The sequence below is a fragment of the Sparus aurata genome, chromosome 1, assembly GCF_900880675.1.
Source record: "Sparus aurata chromosome 1, fSpaAur1.1, whole genome shotgun sequence".
In the NCBI taxonomy this organism is placed as follows: Eukaryota; Metazoa; Chordata; class Actinopteri; order Spariformes; family Sparidae; genus Sparus; species Sparus aurata.
Window position 1 is genome coordinate 18138797 of NC_044187.1, and position 27790 is coordinate 18166586.

Sequence of the window (27790 nt, forward strand, 5' to 3'; positions counted from 1 at the left end):
CCAAACATAAACACCATCAAATACAGGGAAATATTGCCTCTACTAAACATTTTCAGATGTCAGGCAAAATCTGAAGGACACTTTTTGTGCACTTTCTGTTAATTGAAAATGTGTTGATGAATAGTGTGCAAAATTACTGTCTGAATCAAACTTGCAAAATGAACACTAAAGTACATGATTAATGTGGGTGTATAGTGATAACATTTTATTTGTGTAACGCATCTTAAATAATTTCACTTCAAGGTTTGAGATGTAGAACTTAATGCTTGAATGTGACTGCTTGAAAGACTGGTCACATCACGAAAGAGAAGCAAAAAGAGGGACGGGGTCCAGTAGTACTCTTAGATATAGTATTCCTCTCCCTCTTTTTCTGTGACCCCATTTTCTAGACCCAATTCTGTGTTTCTTATATATTCTTTTCAATTTATTTGATCTCTTCAACTGTTAGTATTCAGATGCTAATAGATGGCGATTTAACATCCAGCCACTTTCAAGTGATGTGTTTTAATGAAACTATGGGCATTATTGTATACAGATATTTATCTCTATCGCCTGCCCTCTACAGTAATTGAGTCCTGTGGTCTGTACCTTGCATGGCAGTGTAGACACTTGGGGTAAAGGCACAAGTAATTTTCAGTCCAAATTTACATGTGTTTCAGCCTTTTGCATCAGAGACTCCTCTGTTCCCAGTATTCTGCTCTGCTTCATCCCAACATAAGAGAGGCCAGTGGACACATGAAGGATGTAGAGGGTTGTTTGGCTCTGGATGAGGCAATAGGCCAGAGTAGTCAGGGCTATCAGAAGTGGGGGCATGCTGCTCGAGCGAGCTGGGTTTTGAAAATAGGCTTGGTGGCTCCCAGTGGGATTTCTGCGTCATCTGACAGCAGAACAAAGTTCCTTTGGCAGACGGAGCCTAGGCGCTGTTTAATGTGGCCTCTGAAGCCAAAAATATAAGAACCAGAACACAAATGCACCAAGTGAAAATGTAAAAAAATGTAATTGAATTAAATACTGTATATTGAAAACCCACATGCATCAACATGGCAAATCTGGATGAAAAACTGGCTGTGGCATGTAGCATTTAAATTCTACCAGCCGTGGTGGCAGGTGCATAATTCTGATCCCGTTTCTGTATAAAAGCATGTCCAACACAGAGAGTCTGACTGCTCTGTGTTGTGACATGGCAAAATCACTGTCTCCTTCGTGCTCACTCTCAACAGGGAACACCTCGCATTGGACATAGCTGGAAGCAATTTAGACCCATATTAATTCTGTCATTCACACACACACATGCACGGACGCATGTACTCACGCACACATGCAGACACACGCACACACGCACGCACATGCACACACACACACACACACACACACACACACACACACACACATTGAGTCTTCTAATATAGAATCCCTAACACAAACCCTGTTAGTTGCAAGATCCTTAACTATATATTTTTGCAAAAAAATCTAACACAATTTGATGGTTAAAGAATTAACAATTCTTAACCAGTATTATAACAAGTGATTAATGTAAGGTCAAATGACATAGACAGTAAACACATTTCCAAAGTAAGCTGTTTTTAGGTCAGAAGGAGTGAGAAGTGCATGGTTTATTGACCTCAGTTATCTCTCTGTTATACTGTAATTCTGTTGGTTTCAGCTACTTCAACTTCCCATACAAACAATGGTTTGCAGCTGGATATGAAGCATTGGCAATGAACACTAGAACCACCAATAATCCTAACCCCCAGATTCCACCAATTCATCCATCTATCCATCCATTGCAGACACAGGTTACTCAAACTCAGTCCTGGCTGCAGTGTCATAATTTTTGATCAAATCAAATCAACCTTTATTTATATGGCGCTTTTCATACAGAAAGTATCACAAAGTGCCTTACAGCAGAAAAAGAGAAACAGCAAATAAAATCAGGAGAAGAAGCTTAAAAGAACCCAACCCTCCCACCCCCATAGTCATGCACAGAGACACACACAAATATATACACACTCATACACACACTCACACCTACACACACAGCCACGCAGACACACAGACACACACACTCACACCTACACAACTGTCACTACAGAGACATGGCTGGGCAGCGAGACCTGAGGCACAGAGGAAGCTTTAGGAAGCTACCTTTGGGGGGCCAACCACACTGGGAGAGATCCCAGTCCAAGGTCGCAGGGAGCCCCACCACAGAGACCACCCCAACCCGGGCAGACAGGAGGCCCCGCACCAAAGTGCAGAGCCCTCTAGTCGCCCAGGCTGGAACCGTCCACGGGACAGCACCCCCCGCGGCCAGACCAGAGACAACTCCCAATCTGGCAGGCCCCCCTGAGGAAACACTGGAGATTAAAAACTGATAGTCTAAAACAGTAAAGGGTTAAAATATTGGTTAAAATATGGAGGCAAAAAACATGGGGGACTAAAACATAAAAGCATAGAGGCTAAAAACATGAGGGACTAAAACATAAAAGCATAGAGGCTAAAAACATGAGGGACTAAAACATAAAAGCATAAGAGCATAAGACATGAGAGACTATAAAAAATAAAAGCATAAAGGCTAAAACACAGAGAATAAAACAGTAAAAAAGGATAAAAAATGCTCTGATTAGCACAGCCTAAAAGGAATTAAAAAGAGTTAAGATTTCAATTAAAAGCCTGGTTAAAAAGATGGGTCTTAAGCCTCTTTTTAAAAACCTCAGCAGTCTCCGGGACCCTGAGGTTTTCCGGCAGGCTGTTCCACAGTCGGGGCCCATAACAACTGAAAGCCGCCTCCCCGTGCTTTTTTGACTTTACCTGTGGTATGGTTAAAAGGCCGGTGCCGGAGGACCTCAGGGTCTGCGGCGGCTGATAAGGTAAAAGCAAATCAGATAGGTAAGAAGGCCCAAGACCGTTAAGACACTTAAAAACTAGTAAAAGAACTTTAAAATCAATCCTGAAACGCACGGGGAGCCAATGCAGCGACTTTAGAACTGGTGTAATGTGCTCCCGCCCTCTGGTCCTTGTCAGCACTCGTGCAGCTGAGTTTTGTAATAATTGTAGATTCGAAATGCTCTTTTTTGGAAGGCCAGAGAGCAGGGCATTACAGTAGTCTAAACGACAAGAGATAAAAGCATGCATCATCACCTCCGTGCTGGCCTGAGAGAGAAACGGGCGGACTCTGGCTATGTTTTTAAGATGGTAAAAACCTATTTTTGTTATATTTTTGATGTGTGGAATAAAACTGAGCTCAGAGTCAAAAATCACACCCAGATTTTTTACAGATTGTGATGGTTTAAAATCCTTTAATTTTGGTAAAAGTTTCTCTTTCTGGCCCTCAGGACCAATGAGTAAAACCTCTGTTTTGTCCTGGTTGAGCTGTAGGAAATTCGCTGCCATCCATGTCTTGATATCTAAAATGCAGTTAAAAAGGACATCAATAGGCCCTGTGTCATCAGGAGACACGGCGATGTACAGTTGTGTATCGTCAGCATAACTATGAAAGCTGATGCCGTGCCTCCTGATGACGTCCCCAAGGGGAAGCATGTAAAGATTAAAAAGAGTTGGACCTAAAATTGACCCTTGGGGAACCCCACACTTTATTTTGTGGGTTTCTGAGGAACATGTATCCATACTTACAAAGAAGTGTCGATCTGTGAGGTAAGAAATGAACCAGTTAAGAACAGTACCAGAGAGGCCGACCAGGGTCTTCAGTCTATCTAATAAAATGTGATGGTCTACTGTATCGAAGGCGGCGGTTAGATCCAGTAGTACCAAGACTGTGAGTTTATTGTTATCCAAGTTGCACCTGATGTCGTTTAAAATCTTTAAAAGGGCTGTCTCTGTACTGTGGTTCGTCCTGAAACCAGACTGACACTTCTCTAAAATGTTGTTTGCAATTAAAAAGTCATTTACTTGATTAAAAACAAGTTTTTCTAAAATTTTACTTAAAAACGGTAAGTTGGATACAGGCCGATAATTATTAAAGATGTTGGGATCTAAGTTGCTCTTCTTCAGAAGGGGCTTCACCACCGCCGTTTTAAAGGAGGCGGGGAAGACCCCCGTCTGAAGAGAGCAATTCACCATGTATAACAGCTGATCCACAAAGAATCCACAAAGTCTTTTAAAAAACGGTGTGGGAATTGGGTCTAATAGGCAGGTTGTGGGCTTTACTTGGGAGAGGACTCGACCAAGTGTCCTCGCATCAACCAGGGCAAAACTCTCCAGTGTTTCCTCGGGTACATTCTATATATTTTCTCTAACCTGATAACACTAGGTATGTCTGTTTGGCATTTCAAATGCATGCCTTTGTCTATTTGACAATGTGCTTTGTTAGTCTGAGTAGTAGATGTTTGAGTATCTCCTATGCACTGTGGGAATCAACATGCGCCTCAGAGAGGCAACACATAAGAAAGGAGAAGGAGAAGGACAACATGTTTACAGCATCAGAGGCCAACCAAGGAGTGACAACTGTGGTATGGAAAGGAGCATTCCTAAAAGCACCAGCAGTTAATCACACCCTGATCTAATAACAGGAGCAAACTGTTTTAGTGGACACATGATCACTGAAACTGGGCAATAAAAAGGGTCCAGCATACAGAATGCCTTTGTGGTTTAGAATATGTGGCAAACATTAATAAAATACAGAAAGCACATGAAGTCATCTCATTGCAGAAATACAATGCGCTCTATGCCGAGGCCAATCACCATCGAAATTTTATGCAATTAAGAAGGTTAAAGTCTCACCTTGAAATGGCAATGTATTTTCCAAACCAACACTTTGGGTAAAAACATAGCATCTTATAAGATGAAGAGATCTTGGATATGAATGATTGCATCAAATAAACGGGGGTAGGGTGTTGGAAAAATGGCACATTTTTTTTGGTCTTGGAGAAAAACATTAAACTGCAGACAATTCAACATCTTGTGGCTTCCAAAAGCCACCCCAGATGTATTGGTATGGTTTAGTCCCTACCAATGATGATACACACACTCTTTACCCATTTTGGCCTTCTATATTGAAGCCAAAGACGGCCACGCTTGCAATTATTTTGTAATGATGCAATCTCGACATCACAAGTTAATTATTCCATTATATCATCAACCCATTGTTATAGGAAACCAAAATGGTCCTTCTTGTTACATAAAAAAGAGTCAGGGATCTGGAGTGCCAGGCTATAATGCATTGATGGTGTCTTAAGTACTGTAGCAACTTGTTAAAGCTGAAAATGCTAGATCCTAATGTTCACATCAACATGTGGACAAAACATCAGAGCTTTTTCTGGGCTTGCTCGATAAATCTTCTCTCTATACATCAACCCGCACTTTCGCTCACTCTGAAAGCCATAAAAAATGGGCAAATCATGAGGATGGTCCTATATTGATTTTTCTGTTTAAGAAGTTGACTGTGCTTACTGAAGCAAACTTTGTATCACATAAAAACATGCTTCAAGGAGTCGTAACCCATTGCGACAGCCATGTTCCCCTGCCACACGCTCCAGTTAACATGAAGACATTGTTTTTACTGTTTCGTTTACCCATCTTTGAAGATGGAGAGTGGTGGATTTATTTTGTATAATTTGAGGAAAACCCAGGAAACAATCTAACACAAACCTTCAGCGGGTTACTGTCCTCACAATTAGATTCAGTTGAAATATATAATATAAGATTGTGATGGTAATACATATTAAAATGCCCACAGCTATCTCAGTTTATCTTCGATTACATTTATTGTGTCCCTTAGTTCATCCTCAATTGCGGATTATATAATGGGATTATGTAATCTAAGTACAAACGGACACAGAAAGTAAGCACCAAAACTACAACAAATAGGCTCAGTGTTACTTGTGGCCCTTTCAAACTGAGAGAAACCTCCATCTACTGGATGTCCCACTCAATTGCAGATGCAAAATCATCTCTTGCTGCTTCCTCACCACACCACTGACAGCCATTCCTCGGTGTAAGTGTCTGCACAGACCCTCACCACCATCCTTTCCCTGCTGCCCATCAACATTATCTCTGCAGCGGGCCAATTAGTCATCATCTGCCTTGTTTTGTTGGGCTCACACAGTCAGACGTCCTCTGATTCAATAAATGATTTATATAATGGGCCTGTAATCATAGATGCTGATAATTTTGAGTCTTATTTGATCCCTCAAATCAATTCAGTGTCCCAACAATACACCATCACCGCTAACCATTTTATTAGAAAAACTATGCAAGACTATCAGATACACTGTTCACTTAATAAGCTAGGGAAATAAATGCCTCATAGTTTTTAAAGCCAGTTAAACTGTCCATGGTGGTTATACACAAAACAAAATAATTAATGAAAGCTATGGTTTGATGGAAAGCCAGTGAGGGACTGTGTTTTGTTATTGCAATGTCATTGATTTGAGTCTTCTTTAAATGTAATACTTAAGTGTTAATGACTACTCACTAAGTGCAAAATAGCCAGCAGTGAAGCACCACTAGTTGGGAAATAAAAATAGGGGCATTTTGGATGATTGGCCACCGATCATTACCACCAATATTCGTTTTAAATAGTTTGAGCAGTGGTCTCAATGACCTGTCGATCAGAAGAGCCTTTCAGATAAACGGAAGGGACAGCTTGACAATGCATTGCTAAAATGCCTTAGCGTACTGCAGGGCTCAAAGCAGTGTCTTATCATACCCCAATCAAGTTAGGGTTTAGAAAATGGGCTTGGGGCAGGCAAGACTGGCGCTTTGCAAATGCCAAACTGAAGAAACTACTGCTGATTATGCTGACTATAATGGTGTTTGTCTTCCTGTGGTCAAAATGACTGTAACAGTTTATTTTCCCATTTCAATGGTGTTTTGTTTGGCACTAATAACAAACAGAGATGACAATAAAGTAAACAAACGTCATCAATTGCTATAAGCCGATACTGATTCCAGCAATCGTGATCGTGATCAGCCCAAAAAACTTAAAAGAGAGATATTTTCCACAGAAAAAACAGACATCAACACCTTATTTTTTAAAAATCTTCATGCTTAACCTGTCAATAGACACAAATAGTCAGAATGTAAGATATGAGATACTCTTAAAATCAAAAGAGATGAGTGATTAGTCAGAAAATGATACTCTCTTAAATGCATCAAACAGAACCGCTGATACCTGGCAGTAATAAAAGAACAGCTCATCCATCTTGTTTACAGAAGCCACAACTACTTGCTGAAGGCAACACAGATCCTGGATAATTTAGGTGAAAATCTTGATTTATCAGTGTGATATGAATGATTGAAAAATGCAGACTACACTTTAAGTTTGCGATTTATACATTAAGAAAACAAAGAAGGTTACTGAAGGTTAGTCATTTAAAAAATCCATATCCTTATCAACCATGAACCGACCCGAACACACACTTTCACTCACACTTGTGCTGACCTTAACTCCGAAGCTGAGAGCCAAAGCTCTTAAAGTCTTAAAACTGATGGTCTGGATACTCTCATCTCCTGTTCGCTGTGTCAAGTCATTATAGTGCACCAAGTCATTAGCTGATGGTGTAGTCATCCATTACAGCTAAGAGGGAATATAGCAAAGGGAAGTCAGAGATGATTCCAACTTCAAAATGTCCAGATCATGTGAAGGACAATTTTTCTTCTTTTTCCTCTGTGCTCAATATATCAGTGCTGCTGTCAAATGTTCACTGAGCTCTTCAATGATCATGATTAAATTCAAATAGTGAATCAGAACTGAAGAGGTTTGTGCAAAGTGATCTAACTGAATCAAAAGATCAGGGCAACATTTGTTCAAAGTTTTGACTGCTATCTAATGAGGTTTAACATTGTTGTATTATTGTATCTTCCTCCACCAACTTTACTTTGTTTGATCTGAGTGATGAATAAGTTCTCATGATGAAAATAAAAAGGGGAAAAAAAAAAATGAAAATAGGGGGGCTAAAAACTAAACTAAACATACATTTGTAGAAATTAACTGATTTTAAAATGTTGTTTCAATCAAAGTAACAAGAGAGAAACAACTGAGAATTCTTCACTTGTAAAATTGATGTTAAGAACCTCTTAGGAGTATTGTGGCAGTGGATGCAGCATTTAAGGTGAAGTTGTCGAGTGTCAGACAGGGTCAGAACAAAGTACAGGCCTGTTAGGTAATTGTGGTTCATTGGTATAATTATTGTAATCAACTAGAGACCCAACTCCCACCCTATTTTCAAGCTTAACTACGTATGGTCCACTAGATGCAGCCAGATAATGCACTGTCATTTATCCATCTTTCTAAAAAGCCTATAAATGCTTAAAATTTCGTAACCATTATAGGATCTGCTTCATATTGAGAAAAAGAGCACTACTACTTCTGTGACGCAGAGGCATACTCTACCTTTTTTAATTCATTGTGTAGAACTACTGATTTTGCAAACAAAAAAATACAATTAAGAATAGTATTCAGTATTGATGAGATAAAAATTAAGAGATAGTTGTTAAACAATTAAACAAAATAGCTTTGGACATTCATGGTAACATTTCTGATGTGCTGCATCCAAAAGCCTTTGGCAATATATTGGCACGGGTGAACCCAATCTCGATTACGTGCTTATGTCATCCAGAGAGATACACTGAATGCACATGTATTCAATGATTAGAATACCATCAACAACAAAAATCGACACCAAATCTTAGCCTCTGATCCGTTCTTTCATTATCCCTCAGCATCTCTTTCCAACCATAGATACGGCTTGCATAACAGACAAAAGCTTAAAAGTTGGTAGTGTCACAGTCAGAAAGGTCTGTAGAGTTGCTGCAGTAATGGGTTATACCACTGGATGGGGACACTTTGGGTTTGATAAAATGCACTTAAAACCATCTAATCCACTATCCTGTTCCCTGCAACGCTGAAGCTAACTCTCCTGAATTAGCTCTTACTGTAATCTTATATTCATATCTGACAGACGAGTGGAGACTAGCTAAGATATGGTTGATAAATACAGTGAAACAAAGTCATTTCTTTCTACCAGCTTCAACACCAACAGCAACACTAAAGTGACTGACCGCCAAAGCAAGAGACATCAACAGGCACATAGACATGCTAAAAATCTGCAGAAACATTCCACAATTCACCTGGGTTTTTTCCTTCACTTAGTTTAGACCTACAAAACCCCAGTTCCCAACGGTTAGAATATTTTATTGAACTTTATTGTTAAAAGCATCTTCAAGTATCGCAGCTCTCAAAATGTATTGTTATTATCATGTCTAGTTAATAGGCAAGGCAAGGTTTTCTGCCAGCAGTAATTTAAATAAAATATCTTACAAAATCACCAAACTTATTGCTTTTTGTAATAAGGATGTATTAAAACATATATATTTTTGTTTTCATTCTTTCTTAACTCCTTTTAAAAACAATAATAAAAAAAGCCATGATATCAAAGACGTGGCAACTCCAGTAGAAATGTAATGAAATCAGAAAGGGGAAAAGATCAGATGGTTAGAAACTTGGCTGAAATGAGGAATGTAAGGCCTTGCCACAGCTCATTGTATTTGAAAATTAATGGGAGAAAGATGACAAGGCTAGGAGTGATTCCAGAGACATACAAAGCAATGCGAGAGTGGACCTTCAGAGAAGAATATTTACGTTATAGCCTTATGCTAATATTATGTGGCAAGCAATTACATCTGTATTCAGAATGGAGAGCCTCACCATAATAGACAATGACATAGAAGGCATGGACACAGAAAGAGTGATCAAATGAAGAATGTCATAGCCTTGACTCACTATACTGTAACCCTTTTTGCTGGCAAGACTAAACATTGATTATAAAAGGCCAAGTTTGATTAATTATACAAAGTCATATTTTAATTCATTAAGCAGACATGACGATGAGTATATCTAAATTATATCACTGTTATTGAAATTAATTACTTCTGTGTGATGTGTGGATTTAGTTTGTGATCTTGAGAGAGAATATGGTGAATTTTAATTGAATAATTTCTTCTTTGTTGTTCTTCCATATGTGGATTCCGTTAATATGCATAAAATGGGCTCTCCTTTTTAGGGGTGGAACTAATACAGGCCACCCTTTTTGGATGGTGTCCCATTGGGTAAATGTTATTTTGCAACTCTGAAATCAGAAAACTGCTTCCTCACGGCAACGTCAAAGGAGGCAGACATTATATGGCCCAATTTATTACAGTCAGAAAAGGAAGAAGAGGGAGAGTGAGAGGGGGGGGGGGGGGGGGGAGAGAGAGAGAGAGAGAGAGAGAGAGGAGAGAGAGAGAGAGAGAGAGAGAGGGGGGGGGGGGGGGGTTTCATTAAAGCTCCCGGTTTAAGCCCAGCCCATTCTGAATATGTAAATGTCTCAGGCACAGAGAAAAACACAGCAAGAGAAAAGCAAGGAGAGAAGAGGGGAGAGAGAGCAAGAGGAGGGGAGCAGCATGAAAAAGTGAGTTAGCGATCAAGGGAAAGAGAGCAAGAGAGTGAGGGAAAGAGAGCGAGCACTCTGAATTGTGAGTGGCTTACGACACTCAGTGAACAGAAGGTGCTTCTGCATGCACTGTCAGTGTACTGCTCTGCTGCAAGGGATTGCACGCTCCTTCGCTTCCCACATTTACCGCCCCTGCCTGCCGACCAGCACCAGCCTTCAGCAGCCTCTTCCAGCTCGCTGAGAAAACACCCGGAGAGCAAGGGAGTGAACGAAAAACTGCGAGCCACAGGGGATGCGAGCTGCTTCTTTAATCGGGATGAGCCATTGAGATGACAAGGAATACTGTTACACAAGAAAACAGTGAACAGGGTTCACCTCTTTAAATCCTTCTCTTTTTTTTTTCCTTGCGTCCGTCACTGAAAGCATGATTACCCGCTTGAATGGATTTAAACCTTACAAGTCAGTGATTGCTTCCAGAGATGGATGATAATATGTGTTGACAGATCTGCTGAAACTTAAGCAGAAAAAGGGAGGAGAAAAGAGCTGGACAGATATTTACAAAGCTTTTTTTCTTGGTCCTTTTTTTTCCCTTTCACTGGTTGTCTCTTCTCTCCTCTGATCATTGCAGCAGAGGACTGCGGAGGAGCAAAAGAGACAGAGCTCATGCATGCAGACTGGGGAACTTGCACTTCCTACCATTTCGCTGAAAGCTACTTGGATTCCTTCTCTTTCTGGCTCTTTCACTTGAGGAGAACTAAGACATTGTAAGCCTGCCAAGGATCTGGTGTCCACTGAAAAGGGAGAAGGGAGGGGGGGAGAATTTGTACCACAGTGGGGTCTTTTTTAGATTCGCACATAATTAGTGTTGAGGTACAAAGCGAGATGCTGAATGGAGATTGTCAGCTTTTGGATAGGGGTGAGTAGGAATCTTTTCAAATAAGATCGATCAATGAGGACGATTTTTTTTTTTCATCCCCTCTACTCTCCACCCACTGCTTGATATCTAACATAAGCAAAGCGACTTGCCCTTTTATCCTTTGAATTTTTCAACAAGGACTCGCTTGGTTGACAAAATATAATAAATATAATCACTGTCTATAGATTAAATGCAGAAACGGAATAAAACAGGTTATGAAATTAATTAACTATGATGTGATCAATATGATGTGATAGGTGCAAAAATAATATCCAGAGTGGTTCAATGGACATTTTCTCAGTGGCATCCCTGGATATTTATGCTAATGGATTTCCTTCTAATTGGACTGTATTTAAAGTGGCCACTGAAGAAGCCCCCTGGGTTGATACTGTGTTTATTGGGCATTTTTCTGAGAACGGTTCCCTTGGTGGAGGGGGTTTGTCCAAGGCTGTGCCGCTGCGACAGCAAGCTGCTGTACTGCGAGGGGCTCAACCTCACAGACATTCCCCGCAATCTGAGCAGTGCCATGGGCCTGTCCATGAGAGAGAACAACTTGACCGAGCTGCGTGAAGGCCAACTGGCTGGTCTGTCACAGCTCACCTGGCTCTACCTAGATCACAACAACATTGACATTGTGGAGGAGGGTGCATTTGACAGGCTAAGACGGGTCAAGGAGTTGGACCTCAGCAGCAACCGGATTGAGATTCTGCCAAATGGTACCTTTAGGCCCCTCCCAAACCTGCGTATCCTGGATCTCTCATACAACAGGCTGCAGGCACTAGAGCCTGACCTGTTCCACGGCCTTAGAAAGCTCACCAATTTGCATTTGCGCTACAATGCTCTAAAATTTGTGCCAGTGCGGATTTTTCAAGACTGCCGAAGCATGCAGTTTCTGGACTTGGGATACAACCAACTGCAGAGCCTGGCACGAAACTCCTTCGCTGGCCTCTTCAAGTTGACTGAGTTGCATCTTGAGCACAATGAACTAGTTAAAGTCAACCTAGCCCACTTCCCTCGTCTCATCTCTTTACGTACTCTGTACATGCACAACAATCGTGCCACTATTGTTGTTAATACACTGGAATGGACATGGCATTTTTTAGAGAAGATTGACCTGTCAGCCAATGAAATCGAGTACATTGAGCCACATGTTTTTGAGAGTGCACCCAACCTAAAGGTGCTAATGCTAGACTCCAATCGGTTGACATCTTTGGACCAGCACATCCTGGACTCTTGGTCATCTCTGGACAGCATTACCCTGACAGGGAATGACTGGGAGTGCAGTCGCAACGTGTGTGCCTTGGCCTCTTGGCTGAGTGCCTTCCGAGGCCAGCGTGACAATTCCCTGCTGTGTTCAAGCCCCGACACCGCACAGGGCGAGGATGTCTTGGATGCTGTCTACGCTTTTCAGCTATGTGAGGATCCCCCAATAGATGTGACTACAGCAGGCCTGTATGCCTCTACAAGGGATCTGGCCCAGGGAGGCTCTGTTTTCCTGGGCCCATTTACTACCAACCCTTATGAGGGTGAGGGTGGTGAGGTGGTCACCAGCTCTTTCACTGTCACAGTAGGCCACGATGACTTGGAGAGCACCATGCAGATCCACAAGGTGGTGACTGGTACCATGGCACTCATCTTTTCCTTTCTCATCATTGTACTCATGCTGTATGTGGCATGGAAGTGCTTTCCAGCCGGAATAAGACAGCTGAGGCAGTGCTTCAGCAGTCAGCGCCGTAAGCAGAAGCAAAAGCAAAGCATGCAGCAGATGGCTGCGATTTCTACACCGGAGTACTATGTTGACTATAAACCTAACCACATTGAGGGAGCTCTGGTAATCATCAATGAATATGGCTCATGCACTTGCCAACAGCAACCTTCTCGGGAATGTGAGGTGTGACCCTGCTTTGTGAGTACATCTTTACCTGTGATTATCTGGATATACAGTAAATCCCTTTTTTCGGATACACTTGGGCGGGCAATATTGCGGGACATAAGGAATAAAGGGATCTTTTGGACACTTTTTACACAGCATCTCACTGTGACGTGGAAGGAGTGTGCTTTATGTGGCTGACTATTTTGCGGTGGATTTACTGCTACTGTTATCTACTGCTGATTTGAAGCCACAGTGCATAATGGGCCCCTGACTCTTGGACCTGTTGATGTTCTACAGAAACACAGAGAGGAATACATTGTGGGCACAGAGGCTTTTCTCTCATGTGTGGATATTTGAGCTTTAATGTGTCTTTCTACTTCAGGACATTTAATTATTGTTTAAAAACAAACTGGGGACACACAAAAGAAGAAAAGAAAAATAGCCATTTGTATTATGGTAAACACAATATTTGACTGGCATTTAAAATATTGAAAAAAAAAACATGTTTAAGTTCGATTACAATGTAAAAATTAAAGTCTGTGTAAAATATGTTAAAAGAAAAAGTGCAAGTGTGGAGAAAAATGATACAAGATAATCTATTTCTTTTGTAAACTACAAAAAAATGTTTAAATAAATGAATTGCTATTCACAGTAAACTCATTTGTACGTGAGAAGCTGTCAGAAAGGATGAATGACAATAGACACAGTCTTTTGCGCTTGTGGACTGGAGAGCCATGTCTCTGCAGTGTATCGAACCAAAAAATAAAATGAAATACAAAAAATTAAAAGGGGCAGAGGGATATCTGCATCTCATCTTTGATGTAAATCCATGGTCTGAATTTTAGATCTCTTCTCTGTTTTATCTCTCATATTTGTTGTTTTATCATTCACTGTGTTTGCTCGCTATCAGTGTAGTTTCTTTCCCCCTTCCCATTGCCATTCTGACAATAGATTCAAAGATCTATTATATTCTAATTGGTTAGCATATTTTCATATTATTATGTCACTATTTGTGTACCATCCAAGTAAAGAAAGCAGCGTGTCAAAGATCTAAAGCTATGCCTTTCATTGCCTCTCACTGTTTGGCTTTCACGGAGGAGTGATGTCTCCTTTCACTGAATCAAGCACACTAAATCCAATGGTCATTGAAAACATTGCTTACTGAAATCCAAATACAATGTCAGATTTTACCAGATTCATTAAAGAAATATTCCAGCAGCTTAAAGGAAGATTTGCACATACAATATTCTTCACTGTGTTTTCATGTGATGTAAAATGTTTGTTGAATACAAGGCCATTTTGAGGTGTATATATATCCTTCTTCCTCTGGTGTTCATTGTGTAAATTAGTCCACTGACAGATGTTGTGTTTCCTGGGTCCTTTGACATGAACAGTATGTTTTGTGAGGGGGGAGGACGGGCGGTGAGAGGAAGATGGAGGATCACAGTGACTGCAGAAAGAGGGAACAGACTGCTCTCTAGTGTGCATATTCTCATACTGTGGCTGCGTTTTACCTATTGTGCACCATATTCTGCAAACTTCTACAGCAGGGGCAACATCACTATACTGAATTTGCAGCGGCTTTTCTGAAAAAAAAAAAAAAAAAAAAAATTGAGTGCATCAATTTGCATCATTTTTGTGTTCTTTTGCTATAAATTAAGATAATGTTTACAACTTGTAAGTCAGCAGGAATAAAAATGTTTTAAGAACTCACTGACAATCATTATATAAGTTCCAATAAGAGTAAACCATTACCTTCCAATTCATCAACAATATTGTAAGTGCTCTCGTGTTCAAGTGAAAAGCACACAACAAAAGGTCAGAAAACAGGTAAGACTTGGATCTTGAAGGGTTAGAGATGGTCTGATAAGTTTTAAATCAGTGGAGCCTGTTCTGGAGTGATACAGGACCCAGGAGTGAGCCCTGCCTGAGAAGAAGTACAGAGGTCCACCAGCGAATAATGCGTCCTAAGAAAATTGTTTTACTAGGATTGCAAATTTGTTTTATTTGACGAGAGCTCATTATCAGTGGCTCTAAATTGAAACATTTCATGATATTGGTAGTGATGGTTAAAATGGTCAAATATTTGTACAATATTTTGTGGAAACATTGCAGGAATAAGACAAAATGTTAAGCTGATGAAAATTATTGATTACATTTGTGTTTACTATTATAATGACTAAATTGTCATATCCTAGAGAGACTAACAAGGTGACAATATACATATCAAATTACCTTCTTTTCCTTGCACAGCTGATTGGATTTCTCTCAGGTAAAATCCCATTACAAACTTATCATCTTTAGTAATACGAAGGGTATGATGGGAATTCAGTGTTTTACACTTGAGTTCACTAAAATGAGACTATTACATTATTTCTTTCTTTGATAAATGCACGTGGTAGTAAACATGCATTTCACATTCCTACATAAACACATAGATATGTGTAATTTCCAACAATATGATAGGAAGGTTTCCTTCAAACATACATGAAAAACTTTGTTTCAGTCACTTTTTTAAAACTATAACATGTCTTTGTTTGTGTACAAATTTCTGCTCACATTTGTGTACAGGGAGTTTGTCTTACACATATCCACACCAAATTGATCATTTGTGTTCATCTAAAACTGACCTCAGTAGTCTGTTATAGTAAAGGGACCCTGTATCAGTCATTAACATCGATGTCTGAGGAAAGGGCGCACATAGGATCAGAAATAAAGGTGCTTGAGAGCAATATACCTACAACGAGCTCTCATGTTTTTTGACTATTGACATGGATATTAATGTGGTGCCTAAGTAACAAAACATTCAACTTTGTGCCAAATTCTCAAGAGATACATTTTGGGGAGTGATAGCACCCTCATGGCTTAAAGTTGCTAGGTAGGATTTATGATCCATTTCTTGTATATGGGACAGAGGCCGTCCCACTTTAAGACTCAACATACAGCAGCTGTTAATCACAACCTGCCGTGTCATGCACATGCAAATGACTGCAGTACATGGCAGGCCCTCGTGATAGGGACACTGATTTATTTCATTCTTTCATTTCCACGTCCTGTGTAGAATTTTCACCGTCTTCAAGTCCTTCACGGCCCCTTATACATGAAATTGCTGGGTAAATTTGAGGTTGTGAAGCTTCATTTGTATAAATATTGGATGATGCCTCGCATAGAGGCCAGCGCTGGCACCTCTATTGATTTCATTTCACTCTTTTCTTGAACAAGCGAGCAGGGCAAAAGGTGATGGAGAATGGTTCTGAATATTTTAAAAGCTTTGGGTACTGAGGGTTAACATTAAACGACTTAAGACTCATCTCTATCCCTGCTCACCCTTACCTTACTCTCTCTCTCTCTCTCGCTCTTCCTTTGTCTGTAAAACACCATAAATTGAGAAAAAACATCAATTCGTCTAACTGACAATAGATCAAAATCTCTGTTTGACCTAAGCCTGGGATGATAATTCCCTGAGGAGAGATATGTGCTCTCAGACAGCATCCATTATAAATGCCTTGATTGATGATACTCAGTAAAAATCAATATAGATGAGTGGTAACCAAAAATGATCATAGTGATAACAAATGTAGTCATCTCTCCTTCACATTTTCAAGCGTGAACTGATGAGGATGGTATGGTGCATTTACATGCAAAAAGATAATTGATTCGAAGGACGATTAGTGGTTGCCATTCTGCCGATCATTGTTCAGTCAGAAAGTGTGAGATTCTGCTCCTTTTAAGAGCAGCTGGGCATGAGAGCATGACATTTGTTCTGTACTCTGCAGAGCCACAGCTGTTTGCCAGCCAGAACATATACAGGGGTTGTATGTACACCGCACATGCTAATCAGGCTGAAGCTATTGTCTTGAAGCTTCTGTGTGTATAACTGAGAATGTGCTGTATGTGTGCACATGCAGTTACATTTGTGCACATGTGTGGTTATAAATAGGCACAACAGACCTGTAAATCCTATAATGTCAAGGACTATTTTCTCATGAATACAACGTGGAGACGAGAAATCACAAAAGAAAAAGATGGATGTGAAAGGAGACTTACTGACACAGAGAGTAAAGGTCACTGCAATGAAATGAGAACATTCGGAGGGGGTGTGGTGTTAAATGAGTGGGGCATTCTGTACATGAGGCTGGGTCAGAGCTTAAGGTCAACAACTACAAAAGAGAGAACCTGCAGGCTCAAATTGTACAGAAAGTTGCTGAGATCACAATAAACACAATTTAGCTTCACCTCAAATCAGCAAACAATCACAACCAGCCATGTCAGAGTCTTGAGCCTCGATCGCCCAAAAAAAAACAAAAACAATGAAGTAAACGGCAAAATTGTTTTTTTCTATAACACAAATACAACAGTGGAGTGCAGTGTACAGAAACGGTCTCTGCATGTTTCTGCCAGTGGACCGGCACACACAGCTTGTGCAGTGTTGTATATGTATGTCAGAGACAACACATCACTCTGCAGATCTTTAGGAAACAGCGTGCATCACAACCTGCAGCAAAGGGGAGGGCTTAGAGATGCAAACAAATCCTTAAAAAATAAATTAACCCAGCTTCCTGTGAGGGGTATTGATCGGGCAACATTCTGCCATCTCACTGGGACCAGGACGGTGCTGCATAATAAATGCTTAACACCCCCTCATAACTGGATGGAGAGCTAAATCATGGGTGGCAGCATGTACTGCAGTAGGCTGTAGGGAGCTGGTGATGACTAATGACACTGAGTGGGTGGCTTTGCAATGCTTCTTTTATAACAGGTGGGTTTATCAGGATCAATATTGTAATCATCATCAACATTATCTTTGAATCCAAAAAAACACTGACATGGCATTTTCTCTCTTGTTGTAAATTCCCCTCTCTTCCTGCTTCCAAATATTGCTGCTGTTGTTGTTATAAAAGTGATTTTACTACAATGAATTTGATATACAGTAAGTAAGACTTATTTTCCCGCTAGTGACCGCCGTTCTATACATTATCCTGCTTATTACACGGTTACTTGCCAACACGAAATAAAACTTGACACAGTGTGTCTTTTTACAATTTATCTGTTACCATTCATAGTGTTTTTCAGCAGAGAAATATAGGTCGCCAAACCAACGCTGTTTCGCTTCTCCCTCTTCGCTGCTTTCCTCTCTTTTTCTTTTCTTGAATGGTGACGACAACTCAGCCTTTTGCCAAGAGTTGAAATCACCATATTTTCCAAGAATATTAAAGTTAATGTGAAACTCATCCATACTAGTGGCCTAGGAGTACGTTTTTTCTGATATGAAGTAGACTACAGATCAGCTGACGTTGCTTAGCGACCGAAGACGCTGGGGTGATAAGTGTCCGGACTACTTGCGGAGCAAAGATTTTAGGGCGTGGAGTGCTACGAAATATGTGAATCAGAGGCAAAAAGGCCACTTTCCTTGACAACGGTCAAATATGCTTAGCAGCGGTCAATTATACAAACATAATTGACCGCCGATCGTTGGGAAGGCACATTAAAGTGAATGGAGCATTCTACAGCATTAAGAAGAGCCGTGTAATAATTCTATATATTCTACATGGCCACTAACAAAAACCTGGCATTTACTGAATCTACATGTACAAGATGGCGATCAATTAAAGAGGACAGAAAATGGAAATTGAACTCACATCCTGTACTGACACATCTCCATTTAAATACTAGCTTTGAATGAGAACAGCTTTTAGTTTCCGTCCAACCCCATCCTTGTGAACGCTGAAATAAACTGTCCAAAACACAACTTTACTAAAACGGACAGAGGTCCAGCAGGTCACTTAAATTACATTCATTACTCAGGCTAAATCTCCAGGCAGCTTATAGCTCTCTACGCCCACTGCTTCATTTGCATGCACCACACTCAAGCAACCCTGAATTAATAATAATGACTGAGGTGTCATTATTCTTACCTACTGTACATATGGTATTGTAGGTAGAGCAGTGGTGCCTGCTGAGGAAGGTGAAACTGGTTAGAGAATGGGGGCAAGGTTTGCAACTGAATATTCATGACAGTGAGTCAGAGGGTACGAGAGGATCAGACTACTATAGATAAAAAAAAAAAAAAAAAAAAAAAAAAATGTTAGTGTGTATTTTGTAGTTAACTTTCCTGCTATATTGGTACATTGGATAAGCCCATGATAATGTTTTGTCTTGCACTTAACATAAAGCAACAGGGTCACTCAGTGAGATAATACATTGCAACAGCTGGGCCTGCATCTGGGGCTCCATGTAACCGGTATAAGAGCAGATGTGGGTCAGCGCCTGCTATTCAGAGTATTATAGTGACGGAACTACAAAGCTTTATCCATGACTAGACTCTGGATTTTCCATTGAGTTATTGTTATTCATACCTTCAAGGATTGACCCGGAAAATTGATGGGATATCAAACGAAATCCAAGATAATTTAGGCTAAAATTTCTACACCACAAATATTGCGTGTCATGCATTTTCTGAAATGTGTTTTCAGGCCAGTTCTTTTTCTCATACGTCAATAGTCCTTCAAATGGTCATATTATATGAGATGCCTAAAGACATGTGTCTAACACATGCTCCACACAAGTAAAAAGGAGATCAATACAATGCATGGCTGAGGTTTCTGTGACTGAATTGTGCAGGTTGTAAGTAATGTAAGTGCATTAGAGACTATTCTTGGCAAACACAATACATCATTTAAAAAATGAAACAGTAAATATTGTGAATACTTAAGTGTTAGTGCAACCCATTACCTCCGCAACAACTTTATCTTACAAATGGTTGAACTAGAAGTTTATATTTTTGTAATTATATAATGGACCTCATGTCACGCAAAAGCGTGCCAGAGTCGAAGTGCATATTCTCATTCCGCTCAAGTTAGCACAGTACATCCTCATACCCTGCATAGATTTATTGTCTCTGCTAAAACAACACACAATATATCACTGATCTAAAAAAAAAAAACATGTCTGTTGCAGCTAACAAGTAACCAGCTACTGGTACCGTTTAAATTTCGGAAAAATTGGGGTTTGGATTAAAATCAAGGTGTCAGCATCAGGATGAAACTGTGTCAGGATAGAGAGATATGTATGAAATTATATATACACTATATATCTAAATATATTTATAACTACTAAAAATTCCATATTAATATCAATACAAAGAATGAATTTTCTCCTTTTCACCAAAAATTATAATAATAACAAAACATATTTGTCTAACATTGTGCAGCCACACAGCCCAACCCCCAAAATATCAGCCGCATCACCATTCAGGGACATCCTGGCCTTTTCAACAACTGTAAATTAAGCTGCCATGAAAGAACATATCTGCACTTGGTTATACGTGGGCACCAACAGCTCGACTCAAGCAAATCAGTTGAAAGAAAATAAATAAAAAAAAAAAAACTCAAAGAACTGATTTAAAACAATGCCTTTTTTCTTCCTACAATGAAGATTGTGTTCTCTTTTGCCGAGCAGACTGGCGTCAGCTGAACTTATCCACCATTTATGCTAAATGAGTCATCAGGACAACTGCATCATACTTCATTATTCACAGTCGGATCATCTCAAATAAAACTGAATCCCAAACAGCACTTTGATTAAGCATTTCAAAGGTACAGCACATAAAGACTGTCTGAGCCTCTTTTTGAATGAAAAGTTAACACAGGTTAAGGGAAGTAAAAATGGACAGCATTTATCATTTCCCATTTATCTGATCAGTGTCAGGATGAATAAATGCTATCCTACCCGCTCTCCTTGCTCCCTCTCTCTTCCCTATCTGTGAGGGCAGATTGGCATCTCTCCAATAGCCAATGTGATTGGCTGCATGAATGGAATTGCCCCATTTTCCAATGTGTCAACTGAGCAAAGGGAATGCGTTCATTGTTTACAAAACCATTGGGCTAAAATACATCCCTAGTGCAGCAAGTACTTTTGGTAGACTTTCACACTGTAACAGTTCATGTGCAGAAGATAGTCCAGCTTTTAACCCTCAAAGTAGTACAAAAGATGACTTACCTGTTGTATTGGAAGAAGAAGACAAATGGACCCACAAAGAGTGCAAGAAGAGAAACAAAGAGAAAAGAAAAGGCTTGTTAAAATATATACTCTTTTCGCAGTTTTGCGAACTGTAACTTTAATTCAGTCAGAGATCACAGACACAAACAGTTTAAGAGTGCAACAGATTGCTGTCAGATTAGGCGGCCAATGGCAGAGTACAGTAGCGTGTCTGCCTTGCATAGACTGGAGAGCCTGCGGTACAATAGTTAAACCAACAGTGCGTTTAATGTCGAACTTGCAACAGACATCGACATCGAAAAAGAGGATGAGCAGAAAGACGACCTTGTATTGGGAGACTGTGCTGAGCTATGACAGCCAACTGTGACACTGTCATCCATTCTGCCAACCATGCTGCACAACACTATAGGTCTATATAAATTTATAACACCCTCATGCTTCCGTGCACTCTAACGGTGTTGTAAGGATGTTAGGGTTTAATCACATCATTGCTGTTACGGCTTCCCACAAATTGAAAAAGAAAAGTGCCATTGGTTGACTGACTGGTTTGCAATGCTGTCTGCCACTGGACACATGTTAGATTGTGAACTCTTGGAGAATTTTATTTATTTATTTTTTTTTAATGATTTGATGTTTCTCAATATCCTGAAGACTTTACAAACAGACTGCAGGCTCCAAACATCCCCCAGGGAACTTGATTGCTGCTACCTGTGTACCTGTACCTGTGTGACAAACACACAAAATAATACAAGCTTACTAAAAGCAATTACTGATTAACATTAAAGCAATGGTTCCCATGTTTTATGGCGTACAAAAACGATAGTAAGTAAATTTTTAGTACTAGTACTAGTACTAGTATAATGATTATTGCTTATGTAACACTTGTAAAAAAGATAGGCAATGGAGACATAATGTTTTCCAGTTTAACAATGAACTTTAATCAGTGAACTGAAACAGTATATTTCACTAGGAATTAAAAAAAGTATCTTTGTCTGTATTGTTAATGAAGGTTCCCAGTCATCCAGGTCATGGTAAATCTAGGTGCTGTATTGTACGCAACATGAAGACATTTCACCTCTCATCCAAGAGGTTTCTTCAGTTCTAACTAACTGTAAAGGAGTTGGCAGGCTTTTATACTCGGTGTGGATATTACCTTACATAGCCGTTAAGGACAGCTCTGAGTTTGCTTTGTCCGTATCATGTTCTGTAAAATTAAAAGTTTTGTCATATCGACTCATATCGGACAATATACTGTATATGCCGATAAAGATATATCTGATAGGCCGATATTATCTACCAACCAATTTGTCGGTAGGGCTCTAACTGTCACAGTTAAATGGATTCAAGCTCTACACTGCTAATACCTCCAGTATTACCAAAATGAAATGTCATAAAACTCATGAAAATGTTGACTGCAATTTGAAATAGGGAAGCAACATCACTGATGTGAGTGGAATCAACCTGCTTGAATTTCTCCAAGATGCTGATGCAGCACAGTCAATGACAAAAATTGTGTTATTTCATCCTTGAGACCAAGTGTTTATATGCATTAAAGGTGACCAAACTGATCTGAAATGTAGCTGGTTACAGTGAAATAAAAGAAATTATTACAGTGGTGTCTGAGCGCCAGAGTTAACAGTCATGGGGTATTCTAGGAAACTGCCCACAAGCTCAGTCATCTGAAAATGTGCAAATTGTGATGTGATATATCATATGTCAGTTTGCAAACATGAGATAAAATCAGTTTCCATGGGTTGGGTTAGGGTTAGGGTTACAAACTGGTCCCTCCAGAGTTAAACAGTGCTTACTAAATGTTTCACAGTCCATTTGTTTATTTAACAGATTTGTTTATGCCAGACTATAAATATGCTGTAATGCATTCTCTTCTAAGTCTTCCTCATAGACACATAAGGGAATTAACCGAGGAATATATGCTAAACTCATTATTTCTTGTTTTTAACTTCACATTTGTCAGTTCTTGACTTCATCTGTTTAAATATCACAATGAAATAGAAAGAAAAAAGAAAAAGATCAAAAAAAGAAAAAAAAAAGTCCTTTCTCTTTTCTTTTGCTGGTAAAAGTATTTCAGAAGCAAATCACCATTTAATGTAGCTTATAAATGCAGATCTGTCTTGGCACTGATGCCAAACTTAAGAGACTGAATAAAGGCAATTTTATAGTAAATTTTGGTGAATGTCAACTTTGCAATGTACGGCTGCATTTCAGTAAATATGCCATTATTTTCTCTCTTGGCTGCTTTGTATGGTAAGTTTCCCATGCAAAATGCAGTCCCTCCAGACTATGTTGAAAAATGAATCATTAAACTTTTCAAAATGAACCTAATACACTTTTGTACAACATACATTTACAATCAGATGAGGCTAATGTTTTGCAACAGTGATATCAATGTTAGTTACTGCATTACAAATTCTATTTGGATCCAGTTCCTCAACACGTGCATTAATTACAAATGAAAATGTTTCGCATTGGATTGTGTGAGAAGGACATTGGTATGATTCAAAAAGACGTGTGCCTCTGGTGTTTGTCTTCAATTTGGTTCATTTACTGTGCAAACTTAAAGGTTGCCAGATTGCAAGCTGAACTGTGGGTGTGCAGGGAAAATAAATAGGTGCTAAGGATCCCTACAAACACATGAAGTACATGTACAGTACATCAACCAAAGACTCCTCCTGCCACAGTGACAGGATTCATGACATTTGAAAAGAAGAATCCAAAAAGAGATGATGAAAAAAAAACACTTTTAAGGAAATGAAAAGAGATAGAAATCACACATATTGCAGCTTTGAACGTTACTGTACGCAAAAACAATAATGACGAGCATGCAGGTCTGTGGTTATTATGGCAACTGCTACAGTAGAGGTTATGGAACTTTTTCAATTTTCAAGGCAGGAAAACACAGGGTGATATAACTGCTGAGTGCTGAGTGAAAAAGAAAACAGTGGTGGATGGTAAAGTCTTTACGTTGAGAGGAAAAGGGAATGGTCAGAAAAATATTGCAGCAACGAAGAAGGAACATAGATGTGCTCAACCACCCATGTTAACTGTACAAACAACAAGAAGAAAAGCATTAAAGGGAGATCAGCTATATTAGATTGCGAGTGCAGAATAAAACATGTTATTTGCTAACATGTTCGTTAGTTTGACAGTTGTACATTCAAGAAAAAAAAATCTAAATTCTATAATAGCGATAACTTTGCTATAGTAGTGTGCCATTGACATTTGGAATCAGTCCAGAGGAAGTACTCTTTATGTATTACATTCATTGACTTATCATTGGAATAAAGCTTGTTGTTTGCATGTGTAAGACCTTATTTTGAAAAGGTTAGACTTCGCACTAGATTAGCAAGGGTAGACTTAAAACCCTATTCCCTGCGAGTGTGACAAATAAAGAGGTTTAGTATGTCTTTACACAGATCTGCCTCATGTGTCTTAACAATTCTGACCACCATAATCCATTAAGTGTCAACTTCAGCAGCATTAATTCAATCATTCTCATAATCAAAATGGTTGCTCTGAGCCCCTGCTGCGGGGCTTAGTGATGCTGTGCTGCGAATGAAAAGGCACATTAAAATGGGCTAGAGCATGCAATCCCCCAAAAAGGCATTTGCTGCGCTCTGCATGCACCAAGGACATGCAACAGTAAGGTCAGGATCACACATCGGCAGAATACTGAATAAGTCAGCCTCCTGGGCTGGGATTCCTGGATCCGGCTCATCCCTCCCTGTCCAATGGTAAAATGTCTGATTGCTCTAGATACGCTGTCCCTGAAGGCTTGCTGCGAACTTTCAACAAGCTGCACAAAGTCTGAGGTACTAGCAACGTGGAAGGTATACACACTCACACATTTAAAAAAGAATACAAAATTAACTGTCTCCAAACATTCACAACATGCTTTAACACAACATTGTTAAAGTGAATTTCCTTAGCCTACAAAATGTAATTTCCAGTCCTTAATAAGGTTGTCTCTGGGCCACCTATGGTGGGAGGTAAACGATCAAGCAGGTTTACATGTAAAATATACTTTAAAAAACACTAAATGTGGCTCAGTATGTTTGACAGACAAACATCAGGTGGTCTGCTCTGCCTTTATATAGAGAAACTTGCACAGGCAGGAGCCGTGGAAGCATCCTTTATACTGTTGCTAGACAACCACAAAGTCAGCTGCTGTCCCCTACTTTGATATTACATTAGTTAATGTCACTCTAATTGAAGGGGAGAAAAAAATACAAAATTCAGTCACGACGCTGCTAATCTGATGCCATTTAAGTGATTTTCCTCCATGCAGAAACCACCAGAATCATCTTTTTTTTTTCACGGTTCCTGTTTACAACAGTAGCTCTGTAGCAAGAGAAGAAAGCTCTGTTCTCATTTGATCAGACAGCAGAGCAAAAGCTGCAGTGACGTCGGACATTTTTTCAGCACTCAGCTGAAGACTTTTCAACTTCGGGTGCTCAGGGCATTTCTAAAAGACATGCAAGGTGTGCTTTGCGGATAAAAGTGAGGTGCCCCGGGTGTATTCCCAAGCATACAAAACCGCTCAGATCCAGTGAAAACAATTACAAAAGGCAGTGTTTGCTGCCAAAAAGGTGTCCGTTGTCATCAGCTGCTTTGCAAGCTCAATGCAGGGACCGAAAGTCTTTAATTTCAGACAGTCACTAAATGTTTAGCATGAAATCAATCAGTTTGGTCTTCAAGTTGGCTTTTATTGCACATTTGTGATCTTACCTTTGATAAGCACACTTAAGTAGTCCATGCCACTTTATTGTAGTTTGTTTGTTAGAAAAAAAAAAAAAAAAAAAAAAAAAAAAAGGATGATCATGTTATGTTTCTCCCAAGCCAGTCAAATGAGAGCAAAGAATACAAATCCTTTTTTGGGGGGGGGGGGGGGGGGGGATTTCATATGCACGTACCCTTCAGGCGATTGTTGTTTCCTCCTCCACTGAAAGCATTTGGGACTACAGTGTGGGAGTGGGAATGAAAGTTGTTGTTTTAAAGCTGGCACTAATGAAACCCATGGGTCTGCAATGACAATGGGATGATGTTTGATGAGAAAGTATGCGGTCCAGTTTGTGCTTTGTGTTTGGCCTTGCATGTGTGTCCGTGTGTGTTTGCAATTGTATGTAGGGGTAAAACAGTTTGTTCCAAAAACAGAGATGAATAAAAGCAGTTTTGAGACATTTCAATAACAGTGTGAGGCTGCCATACGTTCCTCTTTAATCCTTTGGTAGTCTGATGTCCCATGTTGTATACCTATGAATATATTTAGATTATTTGAGGAAAAATGCCAAGAATCTTCAAACCATAATATATTTACCTGCAGCTCTCCATTTGTCATAAAGCCAATTTACCAGAAAGGTTCTCAAATTTAGTGATTTAATAATATACTCCCTGTGCATGGAATTTACTTAAATCTTCTACCATACATTTGAACTAATTGTTTAAAAGTTTAGCAGAGATTCTGAAGGAGCTAACACAGTTATGCTTTCTGCTCAAGTCCTATAATGGCACCAGAAGTGCAAGTCAAGATCAGTTTTCAATAATGAATCCTAAAGTGACCTACAACACCCCAGTTTAATTAAAATTTTAATTAATCAATCTACAGATGCATAAAGAGAAAGTTTCTTACCACATGAAGAAATCTAATTTTGCACAGACGGTTAGACAAACAGAATGACAAAAAACAACAGAAAAAGGGTCAATAAATGTTTCAGCTACTCACAATGGTGATTGGAAACATTTATTACAGAGACTGGGTGATAACAAATGATAAATTCCATTCTCTCAGTTACAGGCATTATCCGTGCCCTTAAGCTAAATTGCATTTGTCAGAGAAAAAAAATAGAGAATAATAATAATAATAATAATAATTCATTAAAATAAATAAAATAGAACTCTCTCTCTCTCTCTCTCTCTCTCTCTCTCTCTCTCTGTCATATATCTATTTAAAACTATATCTCTTTGTTACAAGTATTGTCTAAAGGATGCTAAAGGCTCAATTGTGAAGGTGCAAATTTGGCACAAACTTTAGCACTGATTAACACAATAAAAAAAGAGCTACAGGTAGTGGAGGTAGAATTTCTACTACTACTAGATTTTCTCTGGAAAAAGAAAAATAACTTTTTGTGGCTATAATTACTGCAAAGTGGGAGCAGAGTCAGTAATTCAATTAAGTGGATTTAGTGTCAAGTTCATGTCATATCCAGTATATACTCATGCTGAATGAAATGCCTTCATAATATCCACTACAACAAACAATCTTGCATATCTGATACCATATTTATTTACACATATTTAGTCACATCTTAACAGGGTCTTTCAGTCTTTGCAGCGGGATAAGGATATACTGTACAGTAACATAGGCAGTAAAGAACCGATACCATATATGGGTTAACATTAAAATCAGTCATTTTAAAATTAACTCCATAAAGCACAATGCAACATATTAAAATTCACCTTGCTGCCATTTGCACTTCCCAACGACTAACTATTTCCTGCTTACTCTTAATATTGCATGCTGAGACAAAACACAATTCTGTCTCGTGCCTGTGCATTTTAATAGACTATAATAGGCAAACACGCAAAACAAAACATCAT

General features: G+C 39.4%; 2 protein-coding genes across 3 annotated transcripts in view; one reads left to right on the forward strand and one right to left on the reverse strand.

Moving 5' to 3' along the window:
* Positions 1–27790, reverse strand: part of ctnna2 (catenin (cadherin-associated protein), alpha 2) — a 383489-nt gene that overhangs the window by 128361 nt on the left and 227338 nt on the right. The gene's annotated exons all lie outside the window — the stretch shown is intronic.
* On the forward strand, positions 10315–14886 carry lrrtm1 (leucine rich repeat transmembrane neuronal 1). Its single transcript, XM_030412845.1, has one exon. It carries the CDS (start codon positions 11624–11626, stop codon positions 13199–13201), a length of 1578 nt encoding a protein of 525 aa, XP_030268705.1. The 5' UTR covers positions 10315–11623; the 3' UTR covers positions 13202–14886.